General features: G+C 40.1%; 1 protein-coding gene across 6 annotated transcripts in view; it reads right to left on the reverse strand.

The window, feature by feature from the left end:
• Positions 1 to 27,531, reverse strand: part of tns1a (tensin 1a) — a 109,206-nt gene that overhangs the window by 21,387 nt on the left and 60,288 nt on the right. For 4 of the 6 annotated variants that reach the window (XM_028571722.1, XM_028571721.1, XM_028571720.1 and 1 more), the window contains 11 exons: positions 27,322 to 27,493; positions 27,127 to 27,177; positions 26,595 to 26,717; positions 24,730 to 24,794; positions 23,821 to 23,904; positions 20,006 to 20,118; positions 19,849 to 19,909; positions 19,664 to 19,739; positions 19,435 to 19,579; positions 18,712 to 18,777; positions 18,419 to 18,544 (listed from right to left, as the gene is read on the reverse strand). In XM_028571722.1, the coding sequence (XP_028427523.1) occupies positions 18,419 to 18,544; positions 18,712 to 18,777; positions 19,435 to 19,579; positions 19,664 to 19,739; positions 19,849 to 19,909; positions 20,006 to 20,118; positions 23,821 to 23,904; positions 24,730 to 24,794; positions 26,595 to 26,717; positions 27,127 to 27,177; positions 27,322 to 27,471 (1,060 nt within the window). In that variant the 5' untranslated portion in view covers positions 27,472 to 27,493. The remainder of the gene's footprint in view (positions 1 to 18,418; positions 18,545 to 18,711; positions 18,778 to 19,434; positions 19,580 to 19,663; positions 19,740 to 19,848; positions 19,910 to 20,005; positions 20,119 to 23,820; positions 23,905 to 24,729; positions 24,795 to 26,594; positions 26,718 to 27,126; positions 27,178 to 27,321; positions 27,494 to 27,531) is intronic. The other 2 variants (XM_028571719.1, XM_028571723.1) reach the window with 1 other exon arrangement.

The raw sequence follows: 27,531 nt of genomic DNA on the forward strand, positions 1-27,531 counted from the left end.
AGACAAAGGTATTATTTAAATTTCAAAATGTTTTGTTATTTTGAAGACCAAATAAAAAAGCTTAATCTTTATTTCTTGCCACCATACATTCAAATCTGGATATCTGATTTTCATAATGTTATATTAATTGACATCTTTTTCTAAAATTCTTCAAATCACTCATCAAACTCAGTGGAAACATCCTCCTTACCTGTACTGTAGGTCAACCCTCAGAATACTCAATAAAGCATGATATATGTCCTCTTCTTCAGTCAGTTACACTGCGATCAGAAAGCAACATTTCAGTCTATACAGTCCTATTCTTCAGTACCCTCTTGGTGACTGAACTTTCTGCCTCTGGGCTTCTTCTCTTACTCTCCCTGTCCTCTCCGATTCATGTCCTCTGATCACCCAACGTGTGCTTTACTGGAGCGAGGCGGGGCCGTACCACTGAAGCTGCTGAAAGGGGTGAGCTGGCACTCTGGGAAAAATTGTGACTGTTCCCGGCAGCGGGGGGAGGGACTCTACCACCGCCACTACCACCGCCTCCCAGCTGCCCGTGAAGCAACATCGTTTCAAATAAACTACAACTCCCACACCATCTGTTTGCCGAGGACTGCAGCACCCATGCCTGGTGATGTCATCAGAGGGGATCCCCTCACTCAGGGTCAGGTTTTACAATCTTTTTGCAAAATGCAATTTTGCATGGCATAAATCCTTAATAACTGGATTGTATTACTTTTTAAGAACTTGGATGTAAATTATCTGTATAAGTATTTTCCACCAGCTTTGCTCCGTCTGTCTTTGACTCTCTCTGTCTCTCATCCTGACCTTTAACAGAATAGGGAATGCCCTTATTCTAGTTCATAAAAGCTGATCTTTGAGTGCTCTGTGGCAAAAACGAAATGTTTGCCAGGGTGACACTTTTTCCAGCTGTTGGTTAACCTCATCCCGAGGTAAAATAAGGGGAGCAGACACTGTTATTTGACATGTCATGATAGCTCATAGAGGAAAGAAAGGAACAGACAAAACGAAAAATGCACGAAGTAACATTTTTTTTCAGTATGAGTCCCAATATGTTAAGGCCGCATCATAATTATAGTTGTGTTACCAGGAAACATTTTGGTTTATTTTTGATTTGGTGTCTCAATTAGGTACCCACTGTTGGGGATGTTTCTTAAAATAGTTTCCACTGTATGTAAGATGACGTGCCAGATGGTTTGTCAACACAGAACCATCTGAGCCGTCATTGAAAACGGTTTGGAAAAGGGCAGGCACTTTCATATAATACATGCCTAAACCACGGCCGTAGCTGCCAGTAGCTCCTCACCGGACGCTTATTGGTTCGGTACGCCGCTGTTCAGACACAAATGCATTTGAAGCCCGACAAGATGGATTTCCGTGTGATATGTGATCCCGAGATTCTTGCTTGATCTTGTGATGTCTCGAGAATCCAGCTGCCATGCAAGGTAAACCAACTTTAGCTTTATTTAGTCCATTAGTAGCAAACAATTCTGAAATTGCAGACAGAAATGTCACAAGAGTGACTGACTCACAGGTAAAGCATGTATCCGGAGTGAGTCTCACCTCCTTAAATAACTTCCTCGCTGTTTTCGCTCACTTACCAACGGAGGAGAAGAGGACTGTGAGTTTGGTGTAATCCTCTTGATTTAGTAAAGAACAGAAGTGCCAAACAATGTTGGGTATGACAAGAACTTACAAAACGAGAGTTGCAAGGTCACAACCCTTACATTTGTCCACACTCATGGCTTGTGCGTATACATGCTGGGAGAATCCTGTACACATTGCTACATACATGCATATTTTGTACAATATGGCAGCAGAAATGACTAGAGTTGAAAGAGTTTGTCCTTTAGCTCAGATGACCAAGAGATGAGCAGCTTGACTGCAAAAATCTAACCTTCCAGGGAGCCAGCGATTTATTTCAGATAACTATGATCTTCCCGAGATAAGGAGGATCAATCGTTTAAGCCAACATGTTTGAGTACTCTCTAAAGTGCTTCAAAAATTGGAGATTTGAACATCTATATTTCCATGACAACAGGGAAAACTCCATCTGCTGAGGGGGATTGTGTGCTACGACCAAAAGCTCCATAACAGATACTGAGTAGGTCTTTTTTTGACCTTGCATTAAAATATGAACAGAGTGATCCAGGTACTTCTGACATACCAAAAATATATGACACTGCATCACCTGCGGTGAATTAGCATCAATGTCAGAGAGCTTCAGATCTGAGTAGCAGACCTCCAGTCTAGTATTAAATCCAGTGACACACACACACACACAAGCAAGAATCTGTCCATCTGAATAGAACAAATATCTTTCTTCTGGTGTCAATGAATAACCCAATCAAAGTTTGAAGAGGAGAAGATGGGATGCAAGGAGATTGAGTCAAAGATAAGGGCATTTGAGACAAACATTACTACCTCCAAGCAGGAATTGGATGCAATGCTCAACAAGCTGGATTACATTGAAAATCAGAACAGGAGAACAAATATTTTAATCGATGGCATTGCTGACGAGAAAGGAGAGAATTGGTGTGAATCAGAGAAAAAGGTGCGAGAAATGTTCTCAAAAAACTTGGGCTTAGATGGAATAAATATGGACATTGAGCGTGCCCAGAGACTTGGTCAGTTTCAGGAGAGGGGAAGGCCAAGGAAAATTGTTGTTAAACTTCTTCGCATTAAGGACAGAGAGCTGATTCTTTCTTCTGCCAAGAAATTAAAGGGCACCAAGATCTACATTAACGAAGATTTCTCGGAAGCTGTGCAACTGAGGAGGAAAGAGTTGTGGCCGAAGGTTAAAGCTGCCAGAGAGAGGGGATAAAGGCGAGTTTGAAGTATGATAAACTGATCATCATCCCAAGGGATGGACAAAGTCAGTTATTGGTCTAATGGGCTTTAAAGATCAGTTTTATATGTTTGTGTACATGTATGTGAGTCTGTGTTCAGGACTTATATGTATGTAGCCTACTTGATGAAGATAAAATAACTTAGGGTACAAGATATTTAATTGGATTATAATATAAGACTTATTTACTTTTAACTAAGATGACCAGCATAAATAAACTACCTAAAGGTTTAATACTTGCACATATTAATATATGTAGTTTAAGGAACAAAATTCAAGACTTGTCTTTATTTTTGCAACTAAACAAAATAGACCTACTCATGATTTCTGAAACTCATTTGGATCACTTCATAGATAATTCAGATGTTGATATAGGGGGGTTTTCAATTTATAGAAATGATCGAAACAGGTTTGGAGGTGGTGTGGCCATTTATATACGGGATCATTTCCCTGTTAAACTGAGACAGGACTTAATGGTTGATGAAGTTGAGGTGTTATGGTTACAGGTACATATTCCAAATTTAAAACCGATTATTCTTGGTTGTTGTTATAGGCCACCTAGTGCCAGGATAGAGTATGTAAATGGTTTATGTAATATGCTAGACAAGGTGACTGAGGAAAACAAAGAGATATACTGGCTGGGTGATCTAAATATTGATTGGCTATCTGAGATTTGTCCTCTGAAGAATAAGCTTAAAACCATGACAGACACCTGTGGGTTATCTCAACTAATGGATCAACCAACAAGAGTTTCTAGTAACAATACAGGATCTTTAATATCAAAATGTATTGATCATATTTACACTAATAATCCTGATATGTGCTCAACACCTATTTCTGTGACAGTTGGCTTTAGTGATCACAACTGTATTGCTGTCTCCAGGAGAACTAAGCTACCTAGAGCCTGTCCTAAAATTATTATGAAAAGATCTTATAGGGTATTTAATGAGGAGTGTTTTTTAAATGAATTGGATAATATTAAATGGAATTTGATAAGTGATATTGATGATGTGGATATATCCCTTAATTTATTTATGGATTGTTTTATGAAAGTTGTTAACAATCATGCCCCATTAAAGAAATTTACAGTTAAAGCCAAAAGTGCTCCTTGGGTTGATACTGAGTTAAAGAGCATAATGGCTCAAAGGGAAGAGGCTAAAAAGGTTGCGGTTCTTTCTAACTCTCTGGAGGACAGAAAATGTTATTGTATTTTAAGGAATCAGGTGACCAAGGAGAATAGAGTGAAAAAGAAAAAATATTTTCAGAAGAGAATTGAAGACAGTGGTACAGATAGTAAGAGAATGTGGAATGTACTTAATGAAATCATGGGGAAAAAATCTACTTGTACTTCTTTTGTTGAATTGAATGGAGTTTATTTGACTAAGCCAATACAGATTGCAAATTATTTTAATGATTATTTTGTTAATAAGGTTTCTAATTTTAGAGAGACAATGAAATACACTGTTGATTCCAACTCAAATGAGCTAATTGAAAGGTGTATTATGAAAGATAAACTGTGTAGTTTAGAATTTCATCAGGTTAATGTTGTGCAGGTGGAAATGTTGTTGAGATCTTTGACTGTTGGAGGGTCTGTTGGTACAGACAACTTGGATAGTCGGCTGTTGAAGTTAGCAGCTGGACATATCTCTAAACCAATGTGTCACATTTTTAACAGATGTCTGGTTAGCGGTGTGTGTCCAAAACTTTGGAAGGAGGGTAAGATAATCCCTTTACCCAAGGACACAAAATCAACTTTTGTGGCCCAAATAGTAGGCCTATTAGTATTTTGCCTATTCTAAGTAAATTATTGGAAAAGATTGTATTTGAGCAAGTGCGAGATTACTTTACTAACAATGATTTGACCACTATGTTTCAGCATGCTTATAGGTATGGTCATTCCACCTGCACTGCAATGACACAAATGTCGGATAGCTGGCTTACATCAATTGATAACTCAATGCTGGTGGGTACACTACTACTGGATTTTAGTGCTGCCTTTGATGTGATTGACCATGACATTTTGATTTCTAAACTTATTAGTTATGGTTTTACTTCCTCAACAATTAAGTGGTTTAAGAGCTATTTGTCGGAGAGGTCGCAAAGAGTTTATTTTAATGGTGCATTATCTTGTAGCAAGTCCGTGGATTGTGGTGTTCCTCAAGGAAGTTGCCTCGGACCTTTGTTATTTTCAATTTTCACAAATGATATGCCGTATATACTCAGTAAGGCATCATTAACTATGTTTGCAGATGATTGTACTCTTTATTATGCAGCCCCTACATGTTCAGAGCTTAATCAGGTTCTGTCTTGGGAAATTAGCAAATTGTATAATTGGATCAACACAAATAAGCTTGTACTAAATCTTTCAAAAACTATGAGTATAATATTTGGTTCTAAGTATAGATTATCTGACAATCCTAAAATTAATATACAAGTTAATGGTCAAAATGTACAGCAAGTGAAAAAAGGTGAAGCTTCTTGGACTTTGGCTCGATTCTACATTGTCATGGTCTGATCACATCAGCAAAGTTGTTGCTAAAATGGGCAGAGCTGTTGCAGTAATGCGTAAATGTGCACAATTTTTAAATTCACGGTTGTTTAGTCGTGTTGTTTGTACATTGGTTTTGTGTCATTTGGATTATTGTTCTGTTGTATGGTCTGCTGCATCATGCAGTCATTTAAAAAATTACAAGTGGCTCAAAATAAGGCTGCTAGACTGGTCCTTGGTTGTTCTTTGAGAACTAGTGTTGCAGAAATGCATGAACGTCTTGCTTGGCTGGTGGTCAAGCACAGACTATCTGCTAATATGTTAGGATATTTTCATAGAATTATTAACACTCGGATTCCAAAATTTCTTTATGACTATATAATTTACTATTCAGATATGCACTCACATTACACAAGAGGGGCGAATAGTCGACAGATTTCTTTACCCCTACCTAAATCTGACTCTATGAAGAGGACCGTGTTTTATAGGTCAATTGTGTTTTGGAACAATCTTCCAGTTGGGGTTCGGGATATCAAGGGAAAAACTGGTTTTAAAAAAAGACTAAGACTATATTTGTTTTCAACATCATAATATTGTCTGGATTGGCTGAGAGTTGTTGTATAACGTGCTATGTTGTTTTGTATTATTTTACTATTATTCTAATCAGTACTTTTTGTATTGTTATTTTTTATGTGTATTAATATATGATATTTTTGTGAGTAATTGTGATTGTAATTACTCACATACGTTTTGTATGTATTGTTTGGACCCCAGGAAGACTAGCTGTCGTCTCGGCGGCGGCTAATGGGGATCCTTTTAAATAAACAAATAAACAAATAGCTGCAGCAGACCCCAAATTAGATCGGTTGAGTCACCAAGGCTTGGCTAACACAAATAGCTAACAACTTGTTTCCTACTGCAGTAAACGAGTGTAACATGCCTTTCTCGCTGCTTCAAAGGACAAAGCCATGTTTACCACTACTCATTTAAATAGTAAATGAAATTCAAATCAGGTTCAATTAACAATTTCCCTGAGGGGATTAATTAAGTATTCTGATCCTGATTCTGAAGAAGTATTTGTACATAAAGTACTAAGAAAAAATAATTTTTTGACTTAAAAATGATTAGTTAAACTTGTCTGTCTTCTTCTCTCACAAACACAAACACCTGTCCATTCTCTTGTGAAAGTGCCATTGCTCATACAGAGCTGTACACACACACACACACACACACACACACACACACACACCACCTGCCTCTTGGCTGTATTCTCTTAAGTGTACGCTTAAGTGTCTCACTGCCACATTGCAGCCTTGAAGGCCATTAAAAAGCCATTTAAACATCTGTGGCCAAATGGTTTATTATAAATAGACAATGTGCTACAACCACGGTTATTGTTGTATCAAATGCACCAGCGGGGATGTGGATTATATATATAGTTAATACATTTGACATTAACAGCCCCATGGTGATTCAGGCGGCACATTTGTCAACACTACTATAAAGCAATGAGCACATGGCTGGTAGGTCATTTTGGTGCCGGACGCTGTAGCAGAATGTGTTTCATGCACACATATCAATGCCTGGGTTTTTGGTGTATAAACCTGTGTTAGTTTAGCACTGAGTGTGAAGCCAGAAGTGAGACAAAATCATTACCCTCCTGGAAGAAAATCATAAATGCCAGGGTTGCAATGTTAATGGTTTTGCTTCCTAAAACCATCAGAATCCTTTGATTGTACAGGTTTAACTAACTAAATTTGCTTTACAATTATAGTGATTTATTTTAACTTCATTTAACTCAGGAGATCATACTAGCCTCCCTCACATATTGCATTCAGTTTACCTAAAGTACCTAACATCCAAAAGAAGTGTTGATTTACTAAGGATTTATCGAAGAGGTTCCTCAGGGTTCTGTTCTAGGAACACTTCTAGTTCCAAACAATCATAGATTGGATATTCCAAGAATTAAGCATTCACTTTATGCAAAATGCAAAATGTCAAATACAAAAACATGTTAATATACAGGCTAGGGCAAACAGAACTGGCACCACAATTTGCACCACCAACTATTTTTAAAGGGGTGGATTCTTTCTTTGGATTCTCTTATTAGCTGCTTTACAAGTTTCCAGGGACGGTGGAAACTTAAAGATGGGCTTGACACTCTTATAGGGGACATTATGACCTTAGAAAAAGGACCAAACCCATTTTTACAAAGCAGAAACACATAAATATAGAAACACACCTAACTTTTATACAAATAATTAAACGATTCCATGGTGGGCGTCTTATCCACTTAGGTAAGAGGATATGGTGTATGATTTCATGTATGTTTATAAATGTATATGCATGCATACAGACATCTAGAGTAAGAGCTATTGTGGGAAGCTGACCTGTGCTAGAATGGTCTTAATGGATTTGTCAGGTCTATGGGTTATTAGGAAACTGGGTGTGCATGTGTGAGAGCTGTAAAACTGGGCGGATGGAAAGAGGACCAAGATGACAAAGTGCATTAGAGAACAAAAAATAACGAAACAATACTACACTTACACTTCGAAGAGCTGGACAAAAGTGGTGGTGCAAATAATTTTCCGTCTAAGATAGAAGTCAGTTTAAAACAAATTATACAGATTCAAGATCAAGATAATTCTTTATAAAAAGCAGTGGAAAGGAGATAAAGAAACATATTTTAAAAATGTATTGGATTTAGAACTTTTTAGGATGTTTTTTCTTGCTCAGCATTTATGAAAAAGCTAAAAATCTCAGTTACCTAAACTATCTATTATTACAATTGAATTAAAATTTTCATTTCTGGTTATACTTTGACTCTACATTACTCACATAACTTTTTTTTTTTTTTAAATCTCACGAAAAAAGTTTTAAACTGTCAGTAGTTCCAGAAAAGATTAAAAAGTTTAAGATGGATATTTATTTTTTTCCAGTGTGACCAAAGTAACTTTATTTTGTTGTAGCTGTGTGTTTTAAAGATCTAAATTGCCCCTTTTCAGTCAGTTGCCGAGTGTTACAGGTACATTTATAAACACTGACATGCCGTGGCAGGCATGTACATGCAACAACATCTACACACACAGAGTTGTCAGCGAACCATTAGGTATCTCTCAGCATGATGTGACATTCACCTCCAAAGCTTTCATATCACTGTGACGACGTCCAGTCTGCATGCCAGCAGTGGGTGACTGGGTTTGACTGACAACCGACCGACTTATTTTAAAGACCTGTGTGTGTGTGTGACATGAGGAGACAAAAAACATCCTCGTTAAGCCAGTTATTCCTGTGTTTGGTCGTAAAATCTTCGTTTTCTTAAGGGGAGAGATCAGCCTTTTACTTACTTCCTCCAAGATATTTACATGAGTTCAGAAAAGAAATACGTTTAGGCTGCATTGAGGTTGTTGCATGATAGAGAAAGAGCTACACCCTATCAAGGGATGATGTGACAGTCCATCAGTGAAAAGGGTGTCATGGTTGGTGTATCAGTGACTGGCACAAGGAAAACTGTCGCAGTTTTATATTTGCCATGTCTGCCTCTCAGTCCTATCTATCACCCGTCATCGTCCAGCTGTCACAGTTTGAGGTAACGTGACGTGCCTGTATCAGTATCTGTCGCCACGATTGCTTTCAGGTTGATGTCATCCATTCATCCGCCTGTCATAAAAAAACTATCTGTCTGACTGTCTGTATATCTGAGTGACAACCAGCTGCACTCCACGTCTGATTCCTATCGACTATTTTCTCTTTTTCGCAAGAAAGGAAATGTCAGATCCAGCAGCCGATTGGGATTTTTAGCTGGGTTGATTTGGTTGGTTAAACCTGAATGAGCCACATATATTGTCTAAGTGAAGTTAGAATCACTGTACGGATGGGGGACAAGAAGTAGCTAATGTTGTGTGGTATAGTAGTGATAATGAACTCAAATCATTATTGATGAAGAAATATTATGCATTTATGTTCTCATTTACTGTATATTTTTGAACTGAGTTTCAAATTCTCAGTTAATTTCTATCAGTTTAAAAAGGTCTTTATGAGTGCTTCCTCAGTGGAAGCACTATTCCACTGATCCACAGTTAGTGGTGGTAATGTGCAAAGAAATGTAGCAATGTGCCAACATAGGCAAGGTGAAGAAGGCTGCAAACAATGCATGCAAACATTGCAAGATTTAAAGGTCCCATGTCATGAAAATTTCACTTTATGAGGTTTTTTAACATGAATATGAGTTCCCCCATCCTGCCTATGGTCCCCCAGTGGCTAGAAATGGTGATAGGTGTAAACCGAGCCCTGGGTATCCTGCTCTGCCTTTGAGAAAATGAAAGCTCAGATGGGCCGATCTGGAATCTTCTCCTTATGAGGTCATAAGGAGCAAGGTTACCTCCCCTTTCTCTGCTTTGCCTGCCCAGAGAATTTGGCCCACCCATGAGAGAGAGAGAGATATCATGGCTTTCAAACAAGCAAAGTGGCAGTTGGTAAAGGCCCCCCCTCTCTCTCCTCCTCAATAGCTACAGACACAAAAATGGCACATCCTAAGGAAAGCTCATTGTGGGACTGGCTCTAGTGGCTGTAATTCTGCACCAAGGCTGAATTTCGGGAAAGAGACTTCAGATACAGTATTAGGGGACCACTATAGTCTATATAAAAGAGACTTCAGATACAGTATTAGGGGACCACTAAGGTCTATATAAAAGAGACTTCAGATACAGTATTAGGTGACCACTAAGGTCTATATAAAAGAGACTTCAGATACAGTATTAGGTGACCACTAAGGTCTATATAAAAGAGACTTCAGATACAGTATTAGGGGACCACTAAGGCCTATATAAAAGAGACTTCAGATACAGTATTAGGGGACCACTAAGGTCTAAATAAAAGAGACTTCAGATACAGTATTAGGGGACCACTAAGGTCTATATAAAAGAGACTTCAGATACAGTATTAGGGGACCACTAAGGTCTAAATAAAAGAGACTTCAGATACAGTATTAGGGGACCACTAAGGTCTATATAAAAGAGACTTCAGATACAGTATTAGGGGACCACTAAGGTCTATATAAAAGAGACTTCAGATACAGTATTAGGGGACCACTAAGGTCTATATAAAAGCATCCAAAAAGCAGCATGTCATAGGACCTTTAAAATATTAAAGGAGGAAGGGAAAAACATTCAACCTCCAAGGATACACACACTGTGTTTTGCTGAGTAACACTAAATATAACTTGTCTTTGTTAACAAGAAAATTCCATGGGGCACCTTTAAACTTAACCAGTGTGCCTTGCCCACATCCGCTCCTCTCAAAAGGGGTCAAGTTAGCATCTTGCAGTTAGCCTGCATGTCTCCCTCTGTACGTCTTGCTGTCTCCTGAATGGCGGCTTGGTTTTCTGTGCATCTGTCCATCCATCAGTCTTTCACTCATGAGGGTCAGTAGCTGTCATAAAACTGCATCTGCCTGCTGTCTACCTAGACTTGGTCAGTCATCTCTGTCTCTTTGAGAGCTTTGGGGTGCCACGTTCAACTCTCAGAGACATAAAGCTTCTACCTATTGTAAGCGCTGTACAGGTACAGTAACAATCTAAAATTCTTCTAAAAATTGGAATTTCTGTAATGATAACAAATGTGGATTGCTTCTGGATAAAGTTAAAATGTGCAATTTAAAATACAAAACCATTAGTAGTCATTAGAAAGCAGCTGTACGTCAACCTCAGGCAAACATATTTTGTAATTTCTGTATTTTAACAGAGACACGCTGAAATTACAAATGAGGCTGAGTTAAATTAAAATCTACGGTGGCCGACAGGGACAAACGCCCTGCAACTTCAGAAAACACATGCAAATAGACAAAACACAAGCAAATTAAGAAAACAACTACATTAATTTGACAACACATGTGCAGCATTCAGCAAACGCGCTGCATATACACACAACACAACCAAATATACAAACGCGCTGCAATTAAAAAACGATGCAGAAAGAAAAGCAAACCCTGAAAAAAGAAGCAAAGCAAAAAGAAAAACAACTTCATTAATTTGACAACACATGCGCAGCATTCAGCAAACGCGATGCAAATACACACAACACAACCAAATACATAAACGCGATGCGAATAAAAAACGATGCAAAAAGAAAAGCACACAAACCCCGAAAACAAATGCAAAAGAAAAACGCTGCATCCAGATTCCACAACGGAAGTTCTCCAGACCTCTAGAGGGAGCAGCTAAGGGGAACAGCTGGATTTATGACCCCTTTTCTGCCTTTTTATTAGAGTCGGGTATGGCTGCATAGTAAAAAGAGAACTCCTGTCTCATGCCCTTATTAATAACATAATATAATATATTAGTAATATACAGTCTGCTCCCGTCTCAGCCGGGAGGCTGGTGCCGTGCTCGAGCTTCAACCTTTCAAAATAAAAGCTTGCGTTTGGTCGGCTCGTCTTCCTTTGGTGTTTTGGATGTTTTTGAACTAAACAGTACGGCAATCATGCTAATGAATACAATAACTTTTTCAGCAGATGTCTTACTTACAACACAATGAACCAAGCAAAGCAGTTTTGTGTTTATGTGCAGGCCGGATTTAGGCTATTCAGTTTGATAAATCCCACGGTAAATTGGCTGGTTTACTAAACAGACAAGGACTATTTTAAATAGTCTATATTTATTTGTATTTCAAGAGCGTATTGCTCCACAATATGAATACAGATTGGTCACTTATTTTGTAAATCCGGCCTGCACATAAAGACAAAACTGCTTTGCTTGCTCCATTGTGTTGTAATACATCCCTGAAAAAGTTATTGTATTCATTAGCATGATTGCCGTACTGTTTAGTTCAAAAACATCCAAAACACCAAAGGAAGACGAGCCGACCAAACGCGAGCTTTTATTTTGAAAAGTCGAAGCTCGAGCACGGCACCAGCCTCCCGGCTGAGACGGGGGCAGACTGTATATTAGTGTGTATATGCAGCGCGTTTGCTGAATGCTGCAAATGTGTTGTCAAATTAATGAAGTTGTTTTCTTAATTTGCTTGTGTTTTGTCTATTTGCATGTGTTTTCTTAATTTGCAGGGCGTTTGCCCCTGTCGGCCACCGTAAAAATCGAATAATAATAATATGCAAATAGAAAAAGACAGACGGAGAGAAAGCCATATGTAGACATCTGTAGACAGACTCAGACAGTAGGAGAAGGAGGCATTAAGAGATGAGGACTGGCTCAGCAGGGTTTCCAGGGCTGGGATTTGAACCTGCTGCTGTAGCTCACTGTGCTGTCAGCAAGAGGTCTAACTAGAAGCATTATGTGTTCATGCAAGACACACACAGGGTGCTTTTAAAATACCTGACAGCTCTCCATTTCTGCAGAATTTTATCGGCCACTTTTAAAGCTTTCCTTAAAACGCAACTGTACTAGGTTTGATACCGAGTGTAAACAGTATAATAAATGTTTATATATGCATGTGGCAAAGTCGTGAACATGTCTTTATGGCAATGAGGGCTCGACGTGAAATCAGTTACGTGGTTTACCTTAAAAGAAAAACCCACAATGCAAATTACGCCATTTAAACGCTTGAAAGCTTATCTGTAGAGTAAATATTTTGTCAACTTAAATCATTTGTACCTGTAGACGCCCCTTCTTTCAAGGATATCTCATATTCTGGAGGGTTAACTTACCTTCGGAAAACTTAAAATACTGAATTCAAAAAAAACTATCTTATATGCATTGTATCCCAGTCCGAGCTCTCTGGAGCTTACGTGAAGTTACCAACCAAGGTCCCTAATAGTTTTGGTATACCCAAATTGCAGCTCACTCATAAAATGTTCCACACACAAATTGCTCGCTCCATGACTCATTTTATACCATATAGGTGCCAAACACACAGGATGCAACGGTGTTGACATGGAAACGCTATAAACAGACAAACAGACTCTAGTGTCTATGGCCCAAATGAACAAAAAGTTGTATTCTTGTCAATTTGTTTGGGCGAAAAAGTGAGGAGATGACGTTTTAGGAGGCAAAACCTGCAATATTTTGCCAAGAAACCCAAATAACACAAATTTTGCCATTTCATTTTAGCATGATTTGATAATATTTGATTTCACATCCTGATTTGTCATTTGAACTCGACAGACATTTCTAATTTGTAGAGAAAGTTGCTAGTGGTAATTCCAAGACCTTACAGTACTACTCACCAATCAATGCTGTTTAGCTGCTCTCCGTCTCTCCTCAATTTTACTTCATTCCTTAATCTCTTCTTCTTTTTCCTTTCTCCTTTATTCAAACTTCAGCAACAAGGAAAAAAAAAATAACATCACTCGCTTTGAACCTTTGGCAAATCTTTGCAAATGTCTTGTCTTCTCTGCTTCTCTCTGCCTCTCTGAGCCTGTCTCTCTATCTCTGTTGCTGTGTCTGTCTCTATCTAGCTATTCCAGACATGTTTCAGGGCTTAGCCCTAGCCAAATATGGGAGGAGGGCGGTAAACAAGGAAGACAGCCTGTGCTGTCACTGGGTCTGCTGCCCTACTGTACTGTACACCACACACACACACACACACACACACTGGAACACACACTTATTATTCGCCTGTGGCAAGACACTATATGTTTAGTGGTTATTCTCATTTTTCAGAACCCAGAGGATCATTATATTCCTAGAACCAATTAGTGGTCATTTGCTGTCGTGCTGAGCAGTTTATTTTTCATGGCTTTTGTTAAAATTAGAAACATATGACACATCCACTTGATACACTAAATATGCTGCATGAAGCAATTGCAATCATCAGCGTACAGTATTAGTTTTAAACGTACATAAACAAAATGTCCTCGTAGCAGTGGAGTCGCTCTTCGGCTGCTCAGTGGCCCTAACGGTGGCCTTCTGACTGGTTTGACCCCCTGGGTCGACAGCTGCCACCACACCGCAGGGCTATTAGTGGAGCAAAGGCAAGCCGACAAACACAAGGTGCACACACACACACACACACACACACACACACACACACTTAACATACCGCGTAAAAAACTGCAACAATAAAAAAAAGAACATAGAAACACAACATTTACAGGCATACACAGACATGCATGCCAACATAGTTCAAAAATACTGTATAACACCAACACAAACAGCTGGCCTAATACCTTAACACACTTTTTACACACCACCACGATTAACAACTGCTTAAGTGCAACGCTCGCCACAAATACCTTCTGATAAAGACAGCTACGTAAGGACGCCTCTCCTCACGCTCATCATGCACACAACTCTAAGCTGCCTAATCCCGCAGACCTTTTAGGACACCCATCTTTCGTTGACTCCTCTCAACTGGATTTCCAAGGTTGCTGGACTCTGTTAAAAATGGCGTCTGGGTGAGTTAGCTGGGGCCCCACCTGCATTCGGACATCAACGCCTGAGGATGAAACGCACGTTTAACACCCGGACAACTAAGCAAGTCTGGATTCACCAAATGAGACCCGATGAGTGATTAGTGTCCACTGTACTGCAGCGTTTAACTATTGGCCTTTCTAGTCATGTCAGTGTTACCCCACTAACACAGAACGTTTAGGGAACGTTGGGGAATGTTAGTTTCTGGTTCCCTAAAGGTTAGTTCGAACCAAACCAAAAATGAACCAACCAACTGTACTGTAAACTTGCACTGTACCTCCACACAACGTTCCCGTTCGGTTGTTTCTGGTTGTTCCGAGTGCGGTTTTGAACATGTTTATTTATACCAGCTCCATTTATGTTTTTGAAATAGCATATAAAATGTTTGCAGTCACTTGATTTAGATTCACTCAAAAAGGATCGGTCTTATAAAATCTAAGTGAGAAAAACAACATAGCAATAGAATATATTTATTTTTAGGCTGATAACAATTTTGTTAAAAACAATACTTACGTGCTTGATTTCGTTTTTTTAACTGTATTAGGTGAAAATACGATTTTCACAACTAAGAAAATTCACTTCTTTCATTTCACATTTCATTCGTGTGGCATCAGTGTGTGTGGTGACCTGGGTTTGCCAACTCAAATGTGTATTAACGTTCTCTTCTACTCCTTTTTCCGACTTAAAAATAGAACTGCAAAGTCTTTTTTGTCAAAATTGAAATGCTGTTCATGGAACTTTTCGAAGTGTAATTCAGTTAAATCTCTTTTTTTTAATTTTTTTTGGCTTTGGGTCATCTCATTGTTGCGCCTTCCAAAAAAAACAAGCAAGACCTGCTCCATTCCCTGTCTGTTCAGCCCTTGTAAAAACAGACACTGGGTTCCTGCACAACCTTCCTCTGAACATTCAGATTCTCGCGTCCAAGCGTAAGAGTGAAGTGCTGCAATTAGAGAAATGAATAAACTGGCCGAGAGGTTTTTTTCTGCTGAGTGCTGAGAAACGCTGCCTGCTGCCCATTCAATTAGGCTCAAACTTGCAATCCTGGCATTTCCCACTGACCTTCTTGCAACACAGCAATTATTGCACCAGTTCTCTGGGGATGTTCATAAAAATGAAATAGGTCTTTGAAAAGCTGTAAAAAAAAATAAAAAAAAGTGAATGCAGCACTACAATGGCTGCCAAGACGTGACTCAACTGAGTGTGAGTACATCCTCCGGTTTTCTCAGATTAGCAGCAATAATCTGCAATAATCATGAATCTCATCATCACTGAGACTGTCAGTTATGGTCAGGTCTTGTATAAAGTACTTGAAAGCAGTACTTGAGTAAAAGTACAAGCATATTACCGGAAAATGACTTTGGTAGAAGTTAAGGTCACCTTTCAGAATATTACTAGAGTAAAAGTCTTAAAGTATCTAGTATTTACTGTACTTCAAGGTCCAACGTGTGGGAATTTCTCCCATCTAGCGTTGAGATCATAAATCGCAATCAACTCTCTCGCACCACGTAGTTCAAAGTACGTATTACAGCTACGTTAGCCTTCACACTTCAAAAAGCCGGGTCTCTTGCTCTTTTCAATATCCTTTTTCTTTCTCTGGGCGAAGAAGAAGACTCCTGTTCCTGAAATTTGGATTTTGAATACGTGTGGTCCTCATAGCTGCCAACACTCCCGTTTTTACCGGGTTTCTCCAGTTTTTTAGCCCTATCTCCCGTAATATGCATGGCCCAAACTCCTTTATAAATAATCAGACCAATATGTTTGTCAAATGTTGACCAGTTGCCAGATCTTGTATGAAGTGCATCCTATTCACACAATCCAAACACCATATACAATTTTCAACCCGTTTGTCACCTCAACCTGGCAACCTATAACCCAGTTGCGCAGTTGATCTCTGCGCAAGCTTTGCGGAAAGTTCAGACCCGAAAGCGAGCCGATAAAGATGGCAGGGGAAGGTGGTGTTCACGGACAATTTCATCCTTCATTGTGAAAGAACAGACAGAGGCAGAAAACGTGAAGCAAGCTGAACTCAAGATGGCAACGTTGGCAGCACAGACAGTACACCTAACAGTCCACTGACATCAACAAAGAGAAAAACAGAAACAGTACGGAAACATTTCTTGCAAGTAACGAAAATGCTTAGGGGGAAATGTAGTGGAGTAAAAATATACATGTTATTTAGGATATGTAGTGGAGTAAAAGTATACATGTTATTTAGGATATGTAGTGGAGTAAAAGTATACATGTTATTTAGGATATGTAGTGGAGTATACATGTTATTTAGGATATGTAGTGGAGTAAAAGTGTACATGTTATTTAGGATATGTAGTGGAGTCAAAGTGAAAGTTTCCAGAAATATAAATAACAAAGTAAAGTACAAATATACGTGAAAATGAGTAGTACAGGTACAAAGTATTTGTACTTTGTTACATTACAACACTGGTTAAAGCCACATAAATATGTTATGATACTATAAATGTGAGGTATTGAGGTATTTGGCATTTTGTGCACTTATTTCTTCTAAGGATGACTAAATAGGTAGGAAGGTGTGCACATGATACAGGGTGACTAAATTTTAAATTTCCAAACTCCTGGTACAGAAGCAAAAGCTGGAAGTGGATGGAAGTGGGTTTGGGCACTTGTGGGACTTGAGGTTAGGGGTGTCTCAGGTTACAACCCCCCCACACCCCCTCGGGAAGCGGGCAGCCACTGGCAGGGCCACTGACGCCCCCCTATTTCTGCAGCGGCTATTTAAAGGACTAATTGACAGACTGGTGTTTAGGAGGGTGAGGGGGTGTGCTCGGTCAGCACAGATAAGAGGGGTGTAGAGGAGGAGAAGTGGGTAAGGAGTAGAAAGACACTGGCTCTTCTCCCCTCAGTAGAGAGCAGAGTGCATCAGAGCCTGAGATCTTGATCTGTGGCAGTGACTAAGGGATTTGGTTCATGTGTGCTGAATTTTAAGTGTGGCTCCGAAACTTGTATTTGAACTTGGCAAAACTGAATTTGGCAATTGTTTATTTGTAAATTCAAAATTGAGTTTGAAACCAAAATACTGCTGTTATTTGATCTTTTCCTAGTATTCAGTGTGTAAACGGTAACGTTGTGTCTTCCCTTTTACTATATGAGTTCCTCCTGTGAGATTCTTTTTTTTTCTTCTTTTATTGAGAATCACGTAGTATCTGCCGTTTTCACAATAATTTTTGGATTGAAACCTTGACAGAGTGACCCATATTTTCAGATTTTATAATATTAGAGCATAAACTGAACACGGCGTGTAACTCCACTCGAAGGGAATATATCAAAAAATAGGCCTGTATTTGAATAGAAGAAAAACAAATGGATAAAGAATTGAAATAAATTAAATGAAAAGAAAATTACAAAGTTACATGAAACCCGAATGTAAACAAAGGAAGGACTTGGATTCTCATGGAGAAGGATATTAATTCCATTGCAAAGATTTCATAAATGATATGATACCAGCCCTGTATTGATTGGGGGTCAGGTTTAAATCCACTTCTTTGTCCTCGGCTAAGATTTTTAAGGAGAAAATCAAACTACCAAAGCAGCAATACCAGCTGTGCCATCATGTGAGTCTGGAAGTTTCTGTGGATGGAACTGTGGATGAGTGGAAACAATCCATCCATCAAACTCTGTGTGTGTGTGTGTGTGTGTGTGTGTGTGTGTGTGTGTGTGTGTGTGTGTGTGTGTGTGTACATACCGTGCTCGCCGTCCACAGTGTCCTCACAGCGCTGGCTGAAGCTCTCGTACGAGTCCCAGCGGATCAGAGGGTCCTGGGTGTTGTAGTCCACAGAAACGCTTGGCCCGTTCTCCAGGTGGCCCAGGCCTGAGGAACACATGGCATGATGGGTAACTGAGTCCTCACACCAAATTAAACCCAGAAAAACAACCCAGAAATATCTATAAGGTGGGAATCAAATACTCCAAGAAAACTAGTAAATTGAGAAGAAATGGGAATTGTCACAGACCCCTTAGTCAGAAACAATGGATTACCTTTGATCTTTTCTGGTCCATATGAGAAAACAAACTCCACCTTCCCATATTCTGGGAACCTTTCATCTGTATAGAAACACACAGTATAAAAATGATTTTCTTTTTGCAAAACAACGAACGTGAATGCACACAAACACAATATGTGGGTGAGGTATGATGCATGGAGCATTATAGTGAAACATACAACAAATTCCAAAAAAAACATTGCCAATTACAGATCAGATGTCAAGAATTTCAATTTCAGCTTAGCAAATTAAAGGCTCATAGTTTTCAGTTGTTAGCTCAATAAAAAAAATCTGTGAATTTATTTGTATTAGAGTATTAAAAACAAGTGAAAACCATACATATATACAAAAAATCAATAATGCTACTGGCTGACTGCTCACATTCGGCTGTTTCTATGTTTATTCTAATTTCTAAATACTTCAAGCAACTCTGGTTCAGCCTGTTGCTTTTCTTCCATCATTTTATTCTTATTAAATGGTGAGCTGCCTTCACCACCAGGGGTTATGACCATACAAAATATGAGGAACAGTGTCCTCTTGCAGCAGGGCATATTAACTATTTCTTACTGGAAACCCCAAAAAATCCCAGTGAAAACCAGTTTAAAACGCCTGCAGCAACAACTGAGAACAATCAGCTTTAACGTACTGTTCTGTGATTGGCAACGTTCGTATTTACTTTGTGATCACCAAAACGTGTATAGTGTAAAATCACACCCACCCGGAGAGCCGTTACCTTTGAAGGTCTCATCCAGCTCGTTTTTCCCAAACACCACCCCGAGGTCGTGGATTGCGCAGGTGTGGAACTGCACCCTGAACATCACATCTCTGGTGGAGTTTCTGAACCTCTTGTGGTAACACTTCAGCTGCGTTGAGTAAGAAAGAAAACATCAATACGTTCACTGGTGTATCAGTCAGTAGTAGTGTCGGTATTCTAATAAAAAAGTTACCAGGATGTCTCCCTTTAGAAGCAAGCCGGGTTCAATGGTGATGCAGATACTGGTGTTGCTGTCTCCTTGCACATTGCTGTAATAATAACAATAAGAACATCTGATGTTACTGGATTCAGTATAGGGTAAGCTTTGCCCTGGATTCAAACACAAACCACACCAAACGGAAAGTAAATTGTGCGTACTATATTCCAGACGTATAGACTGGTTGCATGGCCTGGTAGATCTTCAGGAAAGGACGGCAGCCTGTGAAGGGGAAAGAAAAAAAGAATGTAAATTGAAACCAAGAAAACCAGCAAAAAAACAGTTCTTTGTGATCATTTGGCAGAGGCAGAAGCTCACCTCCTTTGGATTCAAAGTTAGGTATGCCGTGCATGATAACGTGATGCAGGAACAGTGGCTTGTTGTTGATTTTGATGTGTCCGGAAAGAAGGCCGTTGAAGTATCGCACATACCTGCAGGGAAAGGAAAGTAAGCGTCGAATCCAACGTCATGGAATACTGTTTAAAACATCAAGCTGTGTACAAACTCCGCACTACATACTACTGATTATACACTACACCAGTGGTTCGCAAACTTTTTTCAATAATGTACCCCTTTTGAATTACCCCCTGACCAGCGCTAATGATTTTTGGTAGAAAAAAAAAAGTCTATATGTTTACTAAACAATATCCTTGTAACTGAAAAAGAGAAAAGGAGACAAAAACTGTGAAAAAAGACAAAACCTTGGAAAAATGGTAGAAAGAAGGAAGGAAGTAAGTAAGGCAAAAATAGGTTGAAAAAAGTATTAAAAACTTCAAAATCAGTGACATAACTTGTAAAGAGTAACGAGAAACTTGTAAAAATAATAGTATGACAGTAGAAGGAAGGAAGGCAAGAATAGTTCCAAAGAAGGCGACACAAATGTCACATTTTTGGTAGGAAAAAAAAAAAGTCATAAAGAGTTACAATGTTCTGGACAACAGCCTTGTAACTATTAAACATTTTGTTAAATATCTCACGTACCCCCTGCAGTCCTCCAAAGTACCCCTAGGGGTACACATACCCCCATTTGAGAAACACTGCACTACACTATCAATAATGACTACTACTACTACATTGTCTTAAACAGCTATCCCACCTCTAAGCATGTCAGGACCTTCTAGCTAGATTAGAAACCAAATCCAAACACCCTCATCCTGTGTGGTTCAACCTTAACCACAGCCCAGCCAGACGGGAATCCCACTCCGACTAGAAAACAACCTTTATCCACTGCGGGGAAATGTCAGAGTGAATTGGTGTGTACAGAAGCCAGTCGGGGGTTGTTAATGATGATAACGATGATGGTACCAAACGTGACCGTGACCGTGGGGGTCGCCACATGCAAATGCCCCCCCGCCACCCTTCCCTTGCTCTGCTGTCAGTCGCCAGATGGTTTCGCCTCTGTTAAATTCAATTAGACTAAACAGGGATGCCACGAGAGCAGTGTTGCGTGTGTGTGTGTGTGTGTGTGTGTGTGTGTGTGTGTGTGTGTGTGTGATATGAGAAGTAATCATGTTCAGTGTTTTATCAATGATGTTGCACAAAACCTTTTGAAACGTCAACAAACTGTACACATGCATAATAACCGGACCAGAAAATACAGCCTAGGGAATGGTTTATTGTATGAATTTTCGGGCTAGTGGTCCTGCTCTAAATGAAACCATATTCCTTCCGTCACAGAGTGTGCCGCTAATAAATCTTTCGCATCACTGCCGATTTCCCACGCTGTCAAAGTCCTTATCTATCTGACCAATGATCACTCTGTGGATGCTGTTCTTTTAATAATATTGTCATTCTGTTGCTCAATCTTTCAAAGCAACCACCGGCATTTAGACTCTGGGGAAATCCTGTCCATATAAGTGTGACATTGTCGAGAAGTCATTATAAAAGTTGACACTATTCTAACTTTTATGTGGCATAAAAACAATGCCAGGAAACATGTTGTTGCGTCATGAAATTACTTATTTTATGTTCCTCAAATTTCTCTTCAGGTTTTCTTGTGAGCAACTTTAAAATGCACATAAAACCGACTGGCACATAAGAGGCAGCCTATCCTCTCAGAAAGGGCTCAGTTTTGCTGTACGCTTTAAGATTTCACAACCAACGTGGTAGTCAGTTAATGAGACTAAAATGCTACATCCAATGTGTAGGAATTACTCCCATCTAGCGTTGAGATCATATATCGCAATCAACTCTCTCGCACCACGCAGTTCAAAGTACGTATTACAGCTACGGTAGCGTTCACGCTTTTTTCTGATGACGCCGGTCTCTTGCTCTTTGTAATCTCCTTTTTCTTTTTCTGGGCGAAGAAGAAGACTCCTGTTCCTGAAATTTGGATTTTGAATACGTGTGGTCCTTCCGGGGGCCCGGGAAGCTAAGATACCCATTAGCAGCATTAGCAGCACCTGTGAGTTTATGATGTGACAGTGAAAACGCGAAAGGCGGAGCAGTATGTCCTGTATGTCCCTTACCGGCTAACGTATTTCAAGATGGCTCATGAATATGTAGCGTTGACCCCCAGTTCATGCGAATGGCCAAAAGGAATACTTGGAATTGATGGTGGTGGTAAATATTCATGAAAAAGGACAAGCGTGTGTGTGTGTGTGTGTGTGTGTGTGTGTGTGTGTGTGTGTGTGTGTTTGTGAACGGGCAACACAGATTTTGATAATGAATGATTAAACACGTTACACACTGGGCCTTTAAATCCAAACTTTTACAAGCTTTTATAGCAGCAGTAGGTTGAGCTCATCTCCTACTCTCTACTGTTAATGTCACACATTCCAGACCATAATACTTGCAGACTCCAGGGGCAGAGATAATTATATCCGAAGCAGGAAATAGCAGCGGGGCAGAGGGCAAGCCTATAGACCTGTTAGAGAATGGCTTGCTGCCTGATTCACAAGCTGAAATGAAGTGGTGCTAAGTCCCATGCTGTTTCCTCTTTCATTCCCTGTAACCTTTGTCCTGCTCATCTTTTCCAAGAAGAACTCTGACCAGGATTCCTCTCTCCGCAGGTGAAGAAGAGAGACGTTGAGGTGGGGGGGGGTCGAGCAGTTAACTGTCTAATAATGCAGAGGGGAGGCTAATAATATGGCAGCAGCAGATTTATGAGTTAAGGGAGGATGTCTCAGCAAATACTCCCCCTAGAGGAAGCTGCAGTCAAAATAACAAATAGTTTGGATACCTTTAAACCCCTCTTGATTGGTTTGACCTGTTGTGGCTTGGAATTTACTCGGCTGTTTTGCTCTCTATTCATGAGGAGGCCATTATCTCAGAACGAGTGGAGAAAAATATGCTCTGATATGCTAAGACGACAGGAATGCACTGCTACCAAGCCCTGCTGCCTCCCCAGAGACACCAGTGGAATCTCTCAGACAGACAAGATAGATGGCTTCTCTCCGTGCCATGACGTTTACTCCCAATTATCCCAATTAAAACTAAACTGGAGATAAACAGGAACAAAAAGGGAAAAGAATTTCCTCTTTAAAATGTTTCTAAAACAAAATATAAGAGAGGGAGTTAGGCAACGACACTGATCAGTTTGTCAGTTTGTCTCGTTATACAGTTCTTGAATTAACCGTTTGTTATACCCCCAGTGGTTGTCCAATCATAGCTTAGCGACCGTAACTGGTCAGGCAGGCCGCTCAAGTTTTAGATTTTGGGGCATGTTGAAGAACTGTGCATGGGGCTTCAGACTTAAAGCCGGTACACACCAGCCAGACGGCCGACCCTCGGCAGAAAAGCCAGTCGAAATGATCGGTTGCATCCCGAGGTCCAAAAAAACTGCCTCGGAACACACTGAGGCGACACCGACTTGAGAAACGCAATACGCCTCCATAGCAGCAGGCGGCGATACTCTGTATTGTTGCCCAAGAAATGAAAACCGGCAGCCGATTGGACGAACGCGTCACATGGGTTTGTTTTCTCCGGGAAATTCAAAGTCAGACTGTAATGGCGGTACTGATACATGAACTATTGTTTCTGAAAACATTTTAATCGAGAAATCTCGAAATCTCTAAGACTTGAGTCACTGACCTCGCCAGACTGTCCAACGGGCGATTTTCAGCCCTGTGTGTCCCGGGCTTTATAAAGCTTCAAACGGGTGTCAGCAAACAGGAAGTGAGGCAACAACTGACCTTATCTGTGACGGCTGACCCACAGGAAGTGCTTTGTCCTCGTAGAAGCGCCTCATGGCAAACCTGTCCAACGCCTGGTCAGCACTGCACGACACAAAATTTAGACAGGCATCGTTATTATTTGTCATACTGCAGAGTGCATTCTTTCGGAAGCCCTGCACATTTTTTCCCAAGTTTTGAGATTTAGGAACATCCCCTTGCCCCCCCTTACCCCCCCGGCCTTCATCATTTATTAAGCAGCTTTAAATCCTCCTGGCTCCATCCCATCTATTAACATCTGGTTGCATTAAAGAATGATGACATTTTTTCGAGCTCTTCCTTCTCACAGAGCCAGAAAAACAAGCTTTGAGTGTTTTGCCATAATAATCACATCAGTTTTTAATTTTCAAGGCTGCTCGAGTCCCAAAACCTGGAGGGCTAGCTGTGATTGATTGGTGCTCCTATAAAACCTTGCAACACTTTTTAAATATTGGCAGGGTACATTCTTCACCTCTACTGATCAATCTCTTCGTTTAAAGGTGCAGAAGGTAAGCCTTATAAAACTAACTTTCTGTCATATTTGCTGAAACTGACCCTATGTTCCAGTAGAACTACATGAAGCTGGTAATTTATAAAAAGAAAATCCACAGCTCCCTGTTCAGATGCACCAATCAGTGTGTCTAACTGCGTGTCAATCACTGCTCATGCAAATGCATTCATTCTCCCTTGTGGGGGAGGGGCTTAAGAGACCGTTTTGGGCTTTAGCGGAAAGGGGGGAAGGGACTGAGAAGTTGTCCATGTTCAAATTTTTTGGCTAAGTCCTGGATCTTCGCAATCTGACCTACAGGACCTTTCACCTGCAGCCAATAATAACGTAATACCGAATCTGAAGTTGATGGATGTGTCTACTGATTGCGACATGTTTGATACCTTGCGGATATGCTGCTGTAGTGCATGTACGCAGCCACCACCACCCCTGTTCGACCTCGGTTCCCCTGTGACACAGAAACAGAGACAACATGACTTCAAGTTTCAAGATGTACAATTGCAAAGCTTATTTGGAACAGGGATTATTTCAAAGGGATGAACAAAAAAATAAATAAAACACTTGATATTAATCATAAAAAACAAAGGAACTATTAAATCCTCTGATGTGATGGAGTGGTCAGCAAGCTGCATGAATTCTATTTAAAAATCCGAAAGCTGGAAGCATAAATAAAATGAAATAATGTTTGATCGCTCTGCTTGTTTAAAGTGACTGGCCCGACTCTAAAAAGCAACAAGTCTGTTCCAAAGCAGAGAAGCTGAAAAAATGTTTTCCGTTCTGCCTTTTTTTTTCGGCTTCATCTGGACAGAATGTATAAATATTGTATAGTAGCGTGTGTTTAAACAAGACAGAATGGATTGTATAACTAAAAGAATTGAATAACTACAAGGCTGAATGTTGATTTTAGAAGGTCAGCGGCCACACATGCATTGTTTTTTATATTATAGATGTGTTTTTCATATTCAAAAGAATATTTTGGAACCACACTATAGTCTCAGCTGGTTTTCTTGCGACCTCTCGGTGACAAAGACTACAGGAAATCACTGCTGCCAAGAAACATTATAGCACGTAACCTCTGTGAACCAAATAATTGTGGTTTTAACACTGTGGTTTTTGTAGAGATTAAACAAATTAAGTAAAGTGAGTTTTGGAGGGTCTGGTTAACAGATTTGGTATCTTTGGACGGAGCCAGGCTAGCTGTTTCCCCCTGTTTCCAGGATTTATGCTAAGCTAACTTGCTTGCTGCCGGCTCCATCTTCATATTGAATTGGGTATCAATCTTCTTATCTAATTTGCAGCAAGAAAGTGAAGAATCGTATTTTCCAAAATGTTAAACTGTTTCTTTAAAGTGCTCATATTTGCTCATTTTCAGGTATGTTTATAATTGTATTTAGAGCTTGTACCAGAATAGGTTTACACGGTTTCATTTTAAAAAAACACCATATTTTTGTCAAACTGCACATTGCTGCAGCTCCTCTTTTCACCCTGTGTGTTGAGCTCTCCGTTTTAGCTAAAGAGTGAGGCATCGCACTTCTGTTCCATCTTTGTTGGGAGTCGTACATGCACAGTACCTAGGTAAGGACTACTAGCCAGTCAGAAGCAGAGTAAGGCGGGTCCTGACAAGCTCGCTGGTGTGATCGAAAACAACCCCACTTCAGCCAGTAACCTATGGCTTTGGCTCAGCCGTACATGTTGGAACCCGAGTCTGGTCCCGAAACACAGGCAGATCAACCCGAACCAGCCTTGCAACCTAGACTGGAGCAAGACGTTTCAGAGATATTTAAATGTTAACTAAATCATTTTAATTCTGGACTGTCTCCTGGACATGGCGATACAACTATCTGAACTCTTCAGGCCTCTGCTCTGACTAACTTGGTTTGAGGGCGTGCTACAATAGCAGCTAGGCGAGTATTATAACGTGTGTTACAAAGTGATGCAAAGTGACGCAAAGCGTTTGTCTCTGAAGTAAAGGCTTGACCACAGTAGAGCTGTTTGGAGCAGTTTTTGAAACGTATTTTCTGTTGGAGATGGTAACTCCCTTTTGGGTGGACTTTGGGCTTTTTCCCTTTGTAAACCTATTACATGCACACACAAAAAAAGATATATGACACAATTAAGGAAAGGGAAAAAGCCAAAAAGCATAATATGAGCACTTTAAGAATATCATTTTAAACTGGGCATGAGAAGAGGGTGTCGCCCAACACAATTACAGGTGCTTTTCTTTGTGTACCGGTCATCCCCGCTTTACCTTGTTGTGCAGAACCACTACGTTCCGCGGGTCTCCGTTGAGCCATGTGTCGATGGCCTTGCACATGCTGCAGATCTTGTCCAGCGCCGGTGCATGGTGATCCGGCCAGCCAAACTCCAGAACCTAAAGGTGATTAACAGGAGAGGTTTTTCTGTAGCAGCTCCTCGGCTCTGGAATAGCCAGCCACAGGCCGTTAGACAGGCTGAATCTGTTGATATTTTTAAGACGCAGCTTAAGACACACTTTTATTCTCTGGCTTTTAATTTGAATTGTGTTCTTTCCTTCTATTTTATGTATGTGGGTGTGTATGTGTATGTATGCATATATATATATATGTGTATGTACGTGTATATTCCACTATATCTATGTGTGTTTTATGCTTGTACATGTTTTTGTCTTTATGAAGCACTTTGGTGCAAACTTGTGCTATATAAATGAAATAAACTCAAACTTAACTCCTCTCAAACATGAGGTCACTTGATAGTGTGTTATGCGTGTAACAAAGAGGATCCAGCTGCTGAGGTGTTTGTACCTTTGGGTTCAACTTTGACAAGTCACCCCTCCACTCGCTCAGGTTGAGAATCTGAAATCAGAAAGAGAACAAATATAAACACATTAAAAGCAAAAACAACGTTCTACGTGCCTCAAAGAGCCAATACACATCGGTCGAAATTTGTGACCAAGTATCATTGGGACCAAAATCGATTTGATTTGTTTCATTGCTTACCAGATAGTGCTCGCCGTGTTTGGACCGCAGCATCGTCGCCACCTCTTTGAGGTTGGCGGTGTAGCTGCGTTCCTCGGCGGCAGCGGGGAAACAGACGGAGATGATCCTCTCCGTGATGTAGACCAGGTCCACCTCATAGCTCTCCTCCATGGCCTGAACCACACTCTGACTCCTGGAGAGGCAGAGGCAGTGAGAGGTGTTTATGTCGTT

This window comes from Perca flavescens, chromosome 24 (genome assembly GCF_004354835.1).
Source record: "Perca flavescens isolate YP-PL-M2 chromosome 24, PFLA_1.0, whole genome shotgun sequence".
NCBI lineage: Eukaryota > Metazoa > Chordata > Actinopteri > Perciformes > Percidae > Perca > Perca flavescens.